General features: G+C 46.1%; 1 protein-coding gene across 1 annotated transcript; it reads right to left on the reverse strand.

Moving 5' to 3' along the window:
• Positions 1-477: 477 nt before the first annotated feature.
• On the reverse strand, positions 478-10167 carry ITM2A (integral membrane protein 2A). The gene is made up of 6 exons (XM_084213256.1): positions 10027-10167; positions 6369-6500; positions 5967-6155; positions 4825-4935; positions 3590-3740; positions 478-1556 (listed from the first exon to the last, which is right to left on the reverse strand). Exons 1-6 carry the CDS (start codon positions 10108-10110, stop codon positions 1468-1470), a joined length of 756 nt encoding a protein of 251 aa, XP_084069382.1. The 5' UTR covers positions 10111-10167; the 3' UTR covers positions 478-1467.
• Between the last annotated feature and the right edge of the window lie 4498 nt (positions 10168-14665).

Raw genomic sequence — 14665 nt, forward strand, 5'->3', positions numbered from 1 at the left:
TCCCAAGCACTTTCCAGGAAAGCCACAGGGGTCAGGAACACTTTAGCTCTGAGCCCCAGCACTTCCAGGGCAGGACTCTCCTGTCTGAGCTTCCAGCAAAGCTCAGGGTCAGAGCTGAGGATTCATTAACCTCTGTACAGCCCCTCATTAACACCCAGGAGCACTTGGGACAGGCAAACCTTCCATCACAGCCTCATCACCAGCAATATTCAAATGAATTGTAAATACACCCTGTCCTTGCAGTGAACACCCCCAGAGCTGCCCCTGGGGATCCTCTTTGGAGAGCTCTCTGTTCTTCCCTCTGTTCCTCGAGCTTGGCTGGCACCACAAAACATTTCCACAGCAGCAGAAGAGGAAATTCAGCTTCACAAGCTTAAAAAGAAGTAAGAGAGGTAAGAGAAGAGCAATGCACACTGCCCCAGGCCCACAGCATCACCCCCTCACCTCTGAGCACCAAACACAACACAAACACCAAAGTTTTAGAGAAACATTTATTATAGGGTTGCAGAATTTATGCCAATATAAAGTCCCTTAATAAAACTCTCAAGTTTATCAACTGCAGGACACTAATTCTTCATTCTTTTTAGACTGCAGCTTTCCAAAAAAAGGGAACAATGCTCTGACTGCAGCAGTAATGCTACTTGCTCATAAAAAGTTGATCTAAAAAGTTTTATATAAGCCCAAGTAGTTTAGGTTTACAACTACAGTCACGTTCACAAGTGAGCTATACCAGAACAGACCCTGGAAATAGGAAGTTACAGGATAAACCAAGTCATAACCAAAAATACTGACAAGCTTTAAGAGCAACTCTATCAGAATCTAACAACTAAATGCCACAAAACCAAACTAAGGGAGAAGAACTCAACATAAGCTCAGGGAAGGTTCCAAATATACATACGAATTCAATACAGTAATTGCACAAAAAGAAACAGGGTAGTGTTAAAGGTTTCTGATCACTGAGCTTGGATTTTACATGCTGCACACATGGTCGTTAAAATAAACCTTTAATGAGCCAGATCAGGAAGGTTTTTGAGCCAGGATACGGAGTGCAGAGCTATTCTACAGAACTACACAAGATGTGCAAACCACAGATTATTAATATTAATCATTCTGTGAAAGTTAAGGTGAACATAACTGGTTCCAGCCAAGGAACTGGTTAACATTTTTATATATATATATTTTTCTGCCATTCCCAGATTACACTAAATCAAACACATTCAACAGATAAACTGATATTAGCCTTCTAAAAAAACCTTACTCAAATTTAAGTTTTACATGAGACAACTAAAAAGTTATACCAAGGATCAACAAAAGCTGAAATGGTGACTTTGTCTTCTGAAATACAAGCAATACACAGAAAATGCATAAGGCTTTTGATTATCACTGCACGGTTTAATTGCAGAAGTCGATGTCTAATGCTGACTTCTCCAAGAAGGTGTGACCTGGTCACCTCCCATCTGTCACCTTTCACTGCTGACAGATCTTTGTCTCAACCACGAAAGAGTTTTCAAAGTGTCTGATTGAGTGACAGTTCTCCGCTGCCCGTTTCTGCACACCTGGGGACGAGAGAGGACAAGAGGCTGAGTGAAGGGATCCCCAGCCCAGAGCAAGCACTGCCAGCCTTCCGCCATTGCAAGACACAACTGCTCAGTGCACTGAGTTTCTCCAGCCAGTAATTGCCACCAGAACCTGCTATGGATATTTTCCATCCCAAATCCCTCACCCAGTGTGCATTTGCACAGGATAAGCTTTGCAGAGCACTTCACCTTGGGAGGATTTACCTCACTCTGGTTCTTCCTAACACTATTAAAGTGATTTTCTCTATTTTGGGACCTGCCAGCACTGGGTCTGACCCAGGCAGCTTACCTGTACCAGCTGTGGCTCAGAAAGAGACAGGAACACAGCAGTCTTACCATCAAAGAGCTGCTCTCCTCAACCCTTCCATTTGCAATAATTGAGAAGGATTTAGTTTGTTTAATAAGCAGATAATTGTTCAGATGAATCAAGAGAAGCACCAGCTCTTAACCCAATCCCAGCAGGGCACTGCTTTGGTTTATAAACACCTAAAATCCCAAGGCATCAGGATGGAGGTGAAGTTTCCAGAGCCCACCTAACAGCCTGACCTGGGTTTCTTCCACACCTCCAAGTTACAACTCCAGGGAATTGACATAGCACATGAGGTCAGTTTGATCTAAGAGATGAACACACAAACTCCACAAGAGCTGAGAGCCAAGGCAGCACTAGCTAAATGAGAATAAATGAAAAGACTTTTTCACAGAAGTTCCAGGAGTTCACCCATTGCAGTCTCATTTCTGTGACACGGCTCGTACACTGTGTGCTACAAATGAGATGGGGAAGGCAAGGCAAGACTTGTCCCTGAACAATTTTCTCCTCAGTTGGATCAGATTTCCCCCCCTCTCCCCTCCACAGGCAAACAAGGAGAGTTACAGCACAGCAGCTGTACCAGGAAACGATTTCCATTTACCAGAATCCTTTTGTACAAATTCTCTGCAGGAATCTTTTACTCTGCAGCAAAGATGTCAACAACATGTTAGAGCAGGATGATTTCAGGGAACATCATAAACACTCTTCACAGAGCTGTCTATAGACTCGGCAGCTGTCAATTTAGCTTTGTTCCCAAAATCATTCTCACAACAGCACAGTCACACGCCTCTGCCTCCCATGAGGGCAGGGTGTTTAGTGTTCCTTCATGTGCCCTGCACAAACCCCTCTGCTGCTCCCACAGAGGGAGCCTTGCTGCCATCCACAACAGGATGTTGTGTGCAGCAAGCAGCAGATGCGGCTCCCGATGCTGCAACTGAGCTGAGGAAACTCTTGCCTAAGAGCTTGGCAGCCAAACCAGAGCACAGAGTCCTGACAAACCAAACATTTGCATTCTGAAAGGCTCTAACTGACAAAGGGTTAGCTCACTGTGTTTAGTGCGAGCAGCAAATATGAAATGCTTTGAGCTACACTGAAACAAAATTCATGATGTCAGATTTCTGCCCCCCAGGCCTTGTCCCAGTAGTTAGAGCAGACACCTCAGCTTAGTCCCTGGCAGGGGGTGGCAGGAGCACAGAGGCAATAAAGAACCAGAGCTCAGCAGTTCTTCTGGAGTGTTCTTCCTCTTTCAGAGAGGAAGTCTGGGATGTCCAGAGCTCACTGTTCAATAACTTTTTTTTTCAGAGCAAGTAAAGCAGAAGAAAATGTTTTTATTTGGTGCTCCTGTAACCCAGTTTTAGATAGGACAAGGACAGAATAAGCTGCGCCTACAGAGACTTACATTATCTGATGGATTATGTGAAGTTTAGGGTCAAACTAACTTAACTTCAAGCACAACTTGGAACAGAAACAGACTTAAATTTGGTTTGGGCATGTAACCTGTAATTGTGTAACTGAAACTTTCTCAGCATGTTCAAATGACAGTTCACATTCAGACAGGAAGGGAGGGGAAATACCCAGCAGGGCCAGGAGTAGCCTCGGCTTCTGCTGAACACTCAGATTCCCCAGATTAAAAACTCCCCAGGTTTAAGTATTTATCCCTTCCCTAGTTAAACAATACATTTTATTTTTCCTGAGGGGAACTTACCCATGATTTGGTCTCTGCGCTGAAGCCTGAAGGTCTCTTTCCCCACACAGAGCTGGTAGATGAAGATGCCCAGGTCAGACACGTTATCAATCTCCTCTGTAACCACCATCTCCTCACGCACCAGGTACGTCTGGGGCAGGTAAGAGCCAGTCTGGAAGAGACAAAGCCTGAAGGTAAAGACTACTGCTAACAAGGGACAAACCACTACATTTCACTCTCTGCTTTGGAAGGGATTCAAGCAGCAGAGTTTTAATACCAAGATACACTGAGGTCAACCAGTCTCATACCAGAGAAGTTAAAAACTGACAGAGGCCATTTCCAACAGCTGCAGTTACACTCAAACAAAGCACAATTAATCTCAACTCTGCAAGCCTCATGTGAAGCAAATGTAAATAGAACCTGGTCAGGTTTATCTGTACACAAAGTTTGCAGCTAAAAGAGAAACAAAATATTGTGAAAGACTCCAGGTTTGAGGCAACATAATTCTAATATAAAAAAGGCAAGGCAACCTATAAAAGGCTTCACCAGATACTCCCAGCACTACTGAAACAGCTTCCTACCCCCCAACTCCCTAAAAACAGTGGCAGGCACATACACTTAAAACTTTTCTTCATAGAGCTATAAAAGAGAATGCAACAAGCAAAACTAGATCAGTGGCCTCTAGAACCAGGTGTAAGAGAGCCAATGATTTTTTCAAAGTCAATTTGATGCATGATAGCCAAGTATTGCATTTAACTGGGAAGCAGCAGCCAGCTCTATCAACTTGACCCATAAATCATCTTGGAAAAACACCACTTTTAGTCACTGAAGAGTCAAATGCTTGTGGTGATCTCATAACTGCAGTGCCAATAACTGGGGAACAAGTTCACATTGTTCTTTTCAGCAAAACCCTCACGGGGCGAGTGAGCTTGCCGGGAGTAACTCTCAGGTTTAGGCTTTCAATCATATTTGGAGCTTTATCAAATTCCTTTCTAACAGCTAAATTTAACCTTATCTGCTGGTTGCTTTCAGCTCTCATAAAGCCAGGTATTAATAAGAGCATTAGGCATGAATCTACTCAACATAATATACACTGACAGCTGGCCTTAACTTCAGTGCAGTGACTGAGCCGGGGGATTATGGACTTTGATGGAGGGAGGACAGTTCTAGCAAGGGCCTGGAGTTCAGGAGCAGCACCCAGCACTCTCAGCAAAGGCAAGCTGTCAGCAGAACCCAGCAGCAAAGCTCCCACATACCGCCAGCTTGGCGAAGAGATCCATCAGATTCCTTGGAGGCATGACTATGGAAGTGTTCAGCGGGATCACGTAGCAGTTCCCCAGCTGCAGGTCGAGATACGCTGTCAAAAGCTGTTTTTAAAACAAGTTTTTAATTAGTCTGGGGCCTTTGATTAGGAGAACACAATTCCACCAGGAGCAAGGCAACCTAAAAAAGCTGGAGATCACTAACAGATACTACAAAAGTGATGCATTCAGGAACTGCCCAATGTAAGAACTGAACTGTGACCACTTTGGCAAACCAGCAATAGTTTAAAAACCTTTCCTAGATAAGAGAAAGCTGAATACAAAAGCACCTTCTGCCATAATAGTAAAGGAGTACAGTTTGTACTAACACAGAGGAAGTATTTGGGAGTATGATCTCATAACTGAAAAAGTCTAATTAAGCACAGTGCAAACAAAAGGTATCCAGCTGCTGATAAACAATGATTCCCTTTAAATAGTTCTTCAGGAAAAGTGCTAATCCCTACAAAAATCTCATCAGCATTGCCACTGAGCACAAGAACTGCAGCAACCAGAATTATCTGTTTATTCTATCTGCATTGCTAAGGCTGGATTTATAACCAACCTCTGAGAGCTCTTACAGCTGACTGAGGATAATGTTAACACTATCAACACAACTTTGATAGAAAAGTCAAAAGAAAGCCACCCTCTCCTCTTTGCCTTACAGAAACTCCATGCAACTACCACAGCACTGTCAGGTTCTAGGTTTCAGCTGCTTGAAATGATTTTTCAATGCCCGTCTCCAAGGCTGATGCCTGTTTGCAATTCTACATTTTCTTGTGATGTTGTGCTGAGTCCTCAGTTCCTTAACTCACGTTTATGATGTTCTCCATTTACATGGGATTCTTTACAACAGCAAGTGGCATTTTCAGATATCCCATGGGCAACAATAGAGTTGAACAGCACTCAGATGCATTTTCTGAGAAACAACTCTGAGTTCCTACCCACAGTGACTGTACCACCCGTGCAGAGTTAATCCCTCTGTTCCAGAGTTCACAGGGTCAGCTCTGCCACGCTTAAACCCAAGGAGCAGCCTGTGCTGACAGGGAGCTTTCCAGCCCCAGAGCCAATCCCGGAGCTGTGGGTGCCCCAGCACTGACCCTGTCGAAGTCGTGCACGATGGCGGCGGGGTCGCTGTCGGAGAACTTGGGCACGGGCACGTCGATGATGGCGATGTTGTCGTCCTCGCGGATGTCGGCCTCCTCGGCGATGGGCAGGAAGTACGGCTCCACCGCGCGCTCCCGGCCCTCGTTCTCAAAGTAGCACATCTCCCCACGGTACACCTTGTGCTGGGACACGAGCAAGGGCAGGTAAGGCACGCAGCAGCTTTAACACCACATTTCTGCCTGCTGAGACTGAGCACAGGTCTGTCACGCCTGAAGGACACACACTCGGCATGTCCTCATCATCTTTCTTTCCCCCTCATCTTTCCAGTCTAGTGATAATCCATTTATACTTTTTTTAACCAATGCTGTTTAAATAAAAAAGAACTCTCAGATTACCTTTGGCATGAAGTACTTGTAGATGCAGGCTCCACCCACAACAACCCCTGCCAAGATGAACGCCAGGCCCAGCAGAGTCAAGAGACATCTTCCAGATGAGTTTTCACCCCTGTGTGTGGCAACTTCTGGGTCCTTTAAATAAAGAAGAGGAGAACTGAGAAAGGGCAGCTGCTCTGAATTTAAAGAAAGTTGTTATCAACTGTTTCACTTTGATCCACTGTCTCCTATTTCTTCTAGGTGTGGGAATTACAGGTCCGCATCATAAAATAAAACACTCACATGAAATGTTACTGCATCAGACAAAGATCAGAAACAGCACCAAGAGTATTTTCTGAGTTAGAGGATGTTTCCTAGACAAACCTTTGTCCAGAAACTATTTGAGATGCACAAAACTTAAATAACTGTAAAAAAGATCCTGCGCTACAGCCACACTGTAGTACAAAAAGCAGGATTTGTACATCAAGGTCATTAAAGGCACACAGTGTCTTCAGGCCTCTTCCCAAAAGCCTCTTCCCCTCCTCCTCTTGCTGTCACGTGCAGTAACATCACTTTTCCTCCCAAAGCTGGATTAACAGAAGAAGCCAAGATGCAACTTTGTCTCTTGGCTGGGGAACAGACAACTGACACGAGTCACCAGGTTTTGGAACTTTTAATATGAACAAGCAAAGTCCATTATGAGAGAAAACGACTCGTCAGCTTAAACATAGCTTCCAATTATGCCAGATAAAAAAAAGTCCCCGTGGCACCTTACAGCCTCAAAATAACTTTTCTCCTACCCCAATCTCAGGAAGTTTTGTTGCTAACAGCCTGGAACTTCTCTCTTTAGCTCAGCAGCTTGTCTTCTCCCATCCAATGTTCTTTCAAACAAAGATGACTACACCCAAAGGAAACTACTCTCCTGTGGTGAGTTGTGCAATCCTCACTGCAAAGGCAGAGGTGGTGTCTGAAAGGAAAATTTAACCTTCCAGAGCTCCTGCAGCACCTTCCCAGACTTCCAGCTGCAAGCCAAGTGAAGAGGACAGAAAGAGTGCTGTCAAATAGCAAACAATCAGAAGATACATTCCCTCCTGGAATCACACACTGGGCTTGAGTCTTCAAAAGGAAAAAACAAAACACAAAAACCACCACCAAACCCAAAATGTTTAGATAACCCCTATATTTCATCAAGAATGTCCCTTTAATGATTCCTGACTCCAGGATTTAATAGCTTGCTTTCAAGATCTGCTCTTTGTCCCAGCCAGGAAGGAAGAAAATCGGATTTCACAGTAAAAGATCTTTTCCTTTGAGGTGTTCCCAGAATCAGTGGCTAGGCTGGGCACAGCAGCTTCCATGGCCTTTCTTTATTTGGGTCCTGCAGAACACAACACATTTAGTGACCTGTGTTCCCAACAAGCGCCAGCATTATCACCAGGGCTGCAATATTTCCAAGCTCAGCAAGATGCAGCAGCATAAAAGTCAAAGCCATCAGTTATGCAAGTGCTGAAACAAACCCCAAGCTGTTTTGTGAAAGTCAATACTCCCACATTCCGCTCGCGCATCCTCCAAACACAAAAATGTTGGTTCAGCAGGACACAAGCTGCTACAATTGGCATGTGAAGCATTTGTTAAAAAAGAAACCAACTACAAAAACCAAAGCCGAACCCTAGTTTCAAGTCAGAATGATGCCACATTTCTGTGGCACTGTGTGAAAATCTCTTTTCAGGGTTAAGCAGCTGTAAGATGGAGATTAATTCTGTTCTCTCCACATTCTCCCACCCTCACCTCCACCTTGAGCACCTTACTCATCCAGCCTGTCCCTACTTGAACACACCAGTCTGCACCAGTTTTGGCACTGCAGCCATCCCAGCGCAGGGGTGATGTCGACATCTAATTAGCTACACTTGCACTACACCTATTTCAAACAAAGCAAAGGCACTTGAGCATATTAAGCAGCAATGTGGGCAGCTGAACCTGAGAGGGAAGAGTTGAGAGAGCTACTAAGAGAAATATAATAGCAAGATTTCGCTTGAGCAGGTTATAAAACCTCTGCACAAAAGTAACAGGTAAAAGTCGTCAAAAACCTACAAAGAAAATGCAGCTCTAAGATGTAACAAGCAAAGCAAACGAGGGTTAAGAGACAAGAAGAAAAATCACTTGTTTTAACACTGCTGACAGCCCCAAAGAACCTGCAGGGAGAATATCTTGCAAGCTCAAGGGTTTTCTGCAGATACTCCAGGGGACTTTTATTGCGCTGTTTCAGCCAACATTAACCTTTAAGCTTGTTTGTTCTGCACAAATATTCCAGCTAAAGAAGACATTAACAACCACTCCAACAAGTTTGTCTTGGAGTAAAATTATGAACTTGATGTTTATATGCAACTCCAAGCCCTGAAGTCAGAGTGAAGAGTTGTTAAAATCCCACGTACGTGTGTGCAAACACACAAAATATTCCAAACTGAGAGGAGCAGCTCTCATGAGAACAGAAAAAAGAGGTGTGTTTATTAGAACTATTCCAGTCAGAACTCTCACAGTACAGGGCTAGTAAATATAAGTATAACCAGTTGCCTCAGGAATAGCTGAAGAGCCTGTCCTCAAGAAACTGGCCAGACTAATGACATCTTCAAATTTTAAATCCTCTATCACCTTGTTTTCCCACTTTCTCTCCTTTTGATCCTGTAATTGAATGCTACTGTATTAAATGTGCACGCATCAAACTGACAGCTCAGAAGAGTGCACTGAACAAGAAAATCATTCTGCATCCCTTCTCCTTCCAAAGGAAGGCTATTTCAGGTGAGGCTGTGTAGGCTGGTAGGGAAGCTGCTTTCCTGATTACAGCTTAGAAGGGAAGAAAAAAAAAATACAACTACAGTCCAACTCCACAACTTTTGCTGTTTCTAAAATTTTCTTACTCTCCTATTGGAAATAAACTCAGCCCATGCCATTTTCCCCCGTCTAGAGCCACTGATGTATTTACCTACAGGCTGAGCTCCTCCATCTGCCTAAAACGCACGACACCTTCAAAACAAATTTCCCACAAATTGGGAAAGTTCCACTCAAGCCAGCGACGCGCAGCTCGCTGGGAAGGAAAAGCCAACCACAGGGTGCTCGCCTGGGTTTCTATTTAAAACCCTTTATGGCAGGTTTCTTAATTTAAGCGCGACACCGACGCCTCACCGCAGCTGCCGGGAGGCTCCGAGCGCCGCCGGGAGCGGAGGACGAGCCTCAGCCCGCTTTGTTTGCCTGGGAGGCGCCGGCCGAGCGAGCGCTGCCCGCGCCGGGGGGGCTCTCCCTGCGCTTCCCCGGCCGGAGAGGGCCGAGCTGGGAGCTTTAAAGCGCCGTCAGGAAACGCGGTGCTGGCACGGGCCCAGCTCGACATAAACACCCGGTGCCGGCGCTGGCCCGGGGGTGTCACGGGACGTCGCACCGCGACAGGGCTGCGGAGCGGTTCAGCACCGCGGCACCAGGGCCCTGCGGCCCCTCAAGGCTGAGGGGAGTCGGTCCCTGAGCCCCGAGCAGAGCGCGGCGGGGCGGCCGCCACACGAGCGAGAGCCCGGCGGCCGCCGCCGCTGCCTCCCCCGGCCGCGAGAAAATGGCGGCGGCTCCGTCTCCTCGCGCCCCCCCTCACACCGCCCCGCTCCTCCCGCCGCCGCCGCCGGCCGGGACATCCCTGTGCCCGCACCTTGTCGGCCACAAGCGCCTCAGCCGCCTCCTTTTTGGGCTCATCCTTGAGGGCGAAGGGCGAGTTGAAGGCGATCTTCACCATGGCGCCAGCGCTGCTGCCGCGTCCCGGAGCGGCAGCGGGGACAGCGCGGAGGGCGGGGCGGGGTCTGAGGTGGCCACGCCCCCAGTCCCGCCCGCGGGCACCGCCGGGAGCGCCCCCTGCCGGCCGCGCCCTCACACGGCTCCGTTCCCCCCCGGCTCCCCTCAGGCGCCGGGAGCGGGTCCCGACATGGAGAGTCGGGATTAGGGAGGCTGGGAAAGGCTTCCGAGACCATCGAGTCCAGCCTCTGACCGATCCCCACCTTGTCCCCTGCCCAGAGCACTGAGAGCCCCTTGCAGTCCTTCTTTGGACCCCCCCAGGGATGAGGAGTACACCGCCTCCCTGGCAGCCCCTTCCAAGGTCCTTTCCATGGGGAAATTCCTGCTGCTCTCCAACCTGAGCCTCCCCTGGCCCAGCCTGAGGCCGTCCTCTCTCCTGTCCCTGTTCCCTGGGGGCAGATCCCGACCCCCACCCGGCTGTCCCCTCCTGTCAGGAGCTGTGCAGAGCCACAAGGTCTCCCCTGAGCCTCCTTTTTTCTCCAGCCTGAGCCCCCTCAGCTCCTTCAGCCGCTCCAGGGGCTCCCTGGGGACCTGTCCCAGCGCTCTGCCCCTGCCATGGAAAGAATTTCTTCCTCATGTTCAGGTGGAACTTTCTGTGGTTTAGTTAATGGCTGTTGCTCCCTGTCCTGTCGCTGGCATCACTGAGCAGAGCCTGGCAGCATCCCCTGGCACCCCTCGGAGATTCTGGTATGGATTGATGAGATCCCTTGCAGTCTTCCCTTCTCCAGACTAACCAAGCTCAGCTCCCATGGCCTCTCCTCATCAGAGAGATGCTCCTCATCATCTCTGTGGCTCTGCTGGACCCTCTCCAGCAGTTCCTTGTCCTTTTTGTCCTCAAGAAACCCAGACCTGCTGGGCACAGCCCTCCAGAAGTGCCTCAGAAGGGAGAATGAAAAACTTCATGTATTAGACTGTCTGAAACAATCTGCTCCTTCATATGGATGGAAATCTGTATCTGTCTCTCTAGAATTTGACTTTACAGCTCTACAAAGAAATCTGGTTTGAATCTGGTGCCCACACCATGGAACCCTCCCTCACAGACAGCTGTAATTAAACAGAGCTGAACACTTATGCAAATATTGCAATAAGTAATTCTTCTAAGTGTAAACAACATGCAGTGTGTATTCCAGCATTCAAAGCATGTTCCTGTTATTCCACAGATGGAATACACTGTGTTTCCTTTCAAGATCATAGGTTTGATATTGCTGCCTTTATTCTCCATAAGAGTTTTGACTTTGACTCCAGCCAGGGAAGAACAAACTGTTTTATGTCTATTTAGCCTGACTTGGTCTAGTAACAGAAAACACTTTAACCTCATTTTACCAAGAAACCAGTGAAAAATCAATTTTCATATTTCCTAGCTTTAGTGTGTTGGGAATAAGTCAAGGTCTGCTCTCAAAGTCCCTGGAACACAGATTTAGGACAGATTGAGAAGTTTCCTGTATGGCCAATGCAATACCTGTACTCTCCAAACTGGCGGTTGATAAATGCTGTGAATAATTTTTGGTATCTTAATCTAATGTAATTACTTCATGCTTAAACAAATTGACTTTATCTTCCAATTACCCAATACCTTTATTTGAAAAAGAAGGCAGAAATAAAACTAGAATAGAACAAAAATAGACCTCCTGCTTTTTATCAAGGCCAGCGTCTGTACATCCCAGCTGCCTCGCTGTCCATGTTCTGTTGCAAGGGGTGGACACACCTGGAAATATTGTGGTCAGAGAAAAAAAAGTTAAAGAATAGAAGGGTTTTTTACATTTCTCCACACTCAAATTTGCAAAACTGGAACTTTCTTATGATTTCTTGTAGATTTTTTTTTTTATTGTGCATTACTGTGGTGTATGTGACAATAATTTATCTTAAAATGTTCAAAACTTATTTAAAATGTGCAGTGTCTGGGAGAAAGTAATTCCAGTATCACCAAACAGTAATTCCAGCTGTTTTACACAGCTGATACTCTCAGTTCAGTCAGCAGCAACTCCTTCCAAACACATCTCCTACAATAGTCTGTTTTGTAGAATACCAGGTTGGGAAGACATAAGAAAACTCAGATTTTATTTTTTTTCCCTTCTGGAAATCATCAGGCTGTTTCACTGAATAAATACATGAGAACCCCATGGGTGACTCCCCCACTTCACCCCAAAAATGATTTTTCACCTTAGTCCTGAGCCAGTTTTCTTTCAGACTTTTGCCATATAGTGACTGCAGTTAGGTCTGGAAATTTCAACCCATCTAAAGAAGTCATCTCACTTCTTCTTTTGAATTCTGCAATATTTCTGCTTTTCTTTACTCTTAAAATACCCTGGGGTTAATTTCCTGATATTTATTCTGAGGTTGTCTTTATCACCTTGGCAGGGAAGAGATTATCCGCTGATACTTCATTATCTTTTCAATCCTTCTGGTGTCTGTAAAGTTAAAGCAACACTCCTTTAAAAAAAATAACAAATACACGGAGCAAGTTGTTTTAGAGACTGAAGAAATTTGGCCAAGGTAAAAGAGATCTGGAATGCTGTGGTGGCTGTGAGGCTGTTACCTCTGCTCCCAAAGAAGAGAACTGTATTTCTTAGAAGTGCCACTAAACCCCAACGCCTCCCTTTTAGCAGCAGTGATGACATAAGGAGCCCAGACAGTCTAAGAATATTAAAGACCAGGCTTTGGAAGGTGAGGTTGTACCTTGTATTGCACCAGGCAGTGACTCAGCAGATAATCCCACTGGAAGCTCCTTTTTGAGCAATCCTGAATTAATTTTTAACGTGTAGGAGGTTTTTAGCTCTTCTAATATACTTTTTAAAAATTCCAGCCATAAGATGTGTTCACATTTATTCTATTTCCTCTTTTTTTTTTTTTTTTTTTTTTTTAATGCCAGGAGAACCCTTCCTTACTTTCTGAGAACAATGGGATCTTCTATTTATCCTAGTTTTTGAAGTATTCTCACACTTTGAAGTAGAAGGTGCAGAATCCTGATTCGTCTATCTTGTCCTGGCTCAAACAGAGCTGGGAGGAGGAGGAGGCTGCAGGCTGGCAGGACATGTGAGGACATGTTCTGCATTTCAGTGGTCACTCACACTCCTTAAACCTGAGTAATGTTTTGTTAGACCTAAATCCATGCACAGAGTTCAGCACTGAAGTGTAAATTCCCTCAGCTGAGCCTCACACCCTCAGCGGTGCTGCAGAGCTCACAGGGACAACGACTCTCAAAGCTCCAAACCGGACTTAAGGTGCAAAGAATAAGCAATTAATGCAAGTAATAATTAACAGCTTTAAATATACACTATATCCAGCAGTTGGGTTTTTTATGAGCAGTGTAATTACTGACAGAAATGCCATTAAAGTAAACAAGTATGTCATGCAGGGCTGTTAAAAATTAAAGTGAAACTACAAACTCTCTCCTTTCCAAAAGGCCTTCTCCCAGTTTGACATTTTATATTTATCCAGATGTCTGAAGTTCTGCTTTTTGCCTCCAGTCCTTTCCCAACTCTATTGCCAAGCATTCCTCCCTCAACACCTCCTCCTGTTTTTCCTCACTCTCCAGCTCTGATATTCCATCTCCATTCCTTCCCTAATCGGTGACCTGGGACCTCTTTCACCTTTCAACCTGTTCCTAAGGCTGTTGATACTGAGTCCATCCAAAACTGCAAAACTCAGAGCTGCCAGTTTAAACTTTTGTGGAGGGAAGTTTTTCCCACTAAATTTGGGCCCATGAGTGAGGATCTGTGTGTCTGGAGAGGAAATGTTGTTTGCTCCACTGCCTTCCCCTACTGCCTGGCAGGCTTCTCTCCGCTGCAGCAGTGTTAGATTAGGATCTGTGGCAAGGAAAACACACATTACTCACTTCTACTGATGCCTTGTTACAAAACACTACAACAGGAATGTTGGCTACATGGAAAGTTGCCTATTTCCATGCAGGGAGAAGTCGGGAGTCCCTTTTCTCTGCAGAGTCCAGCTGTGGGAGGAATGAGAAGAGGGAGCCTGAAGGACACAGTGATTCTGTTGATGTGGTCAGGTCAGTGTAGAAGAGACCTCACTGCCCACACAGCCATTGCCTCACAGAGCAGAATTCCACAAGAAATTCCAGTCCTCTGGAGCATCTGCCAAGAGAGCAGCACGCCCAGGGTGATCAGCAGCCCCAAAGGATGGAAGGGCCGAATGTGCCTGTGGTGTAACTGCAGTGAGGCAAGCAGAGATCTGTCAGGAACCTGGAGTCCTGGCAGGTCTGTAACAGCATTGCCACACTCTGCTGCTGGAGGAAACCCAACAATGGCTCAAAGCTCAGAGTGTCTCCCCTGAACCGGCCAATAGACATTTTTGGACAGAGATTTGTGTTTGCCTTGGCACTGAGGGGTGGCATCCGGGATTCCCCCTCTTTCCTTTCAGGCACGCTTTCCCTTAAACCCACTCCAAGAGTTCTCCCTCTGGCCAGGTGGGCTGGCAGAGGCTCAGCTCTTCCAGGGGCTGCTGTAGGGGAGGAGCCCCAGGCTGGGTTTGGCTTTGTTTGA

This window comes from Fringilla coelebs (genome assembly GCF_963513975.1).
Source record: "Fringilla coelebs genome assembly, chromosome: 11".
Classification (NCBI taxonomy): Eukaryota; Metazoa; Chordata; class Aves; order Passeriformes; family Fringillidae; genus Fringilla; species Fringilla coelebs.

Excerpts from the sequence above, each read along its gene's own strand:
- ITM2A (XM_084213256.1), bottom strand. The coding sequence starts at position 10,110 with ATGGTGAAGATCGCCTTCAACTCGCCCTTCGCCCTCAAGGATGAGCCC. Across the intron at positions 6,156-6,368 it reads ACAAGTACTTCATGCCAAAG|CACAAGGTGTACCGTGGGGA; the intron begins GTAATCTGAGAG and ends CTCGTGTCCCAG. Across the intron at positions 3,741-4,824 it reads ATCTCTTCGCCAAGCTGGCG|ACTGGCTCTTACCTGCCCCA; the intron begins GTATGTGGGAGC and ends TGTCTCTTCCAG.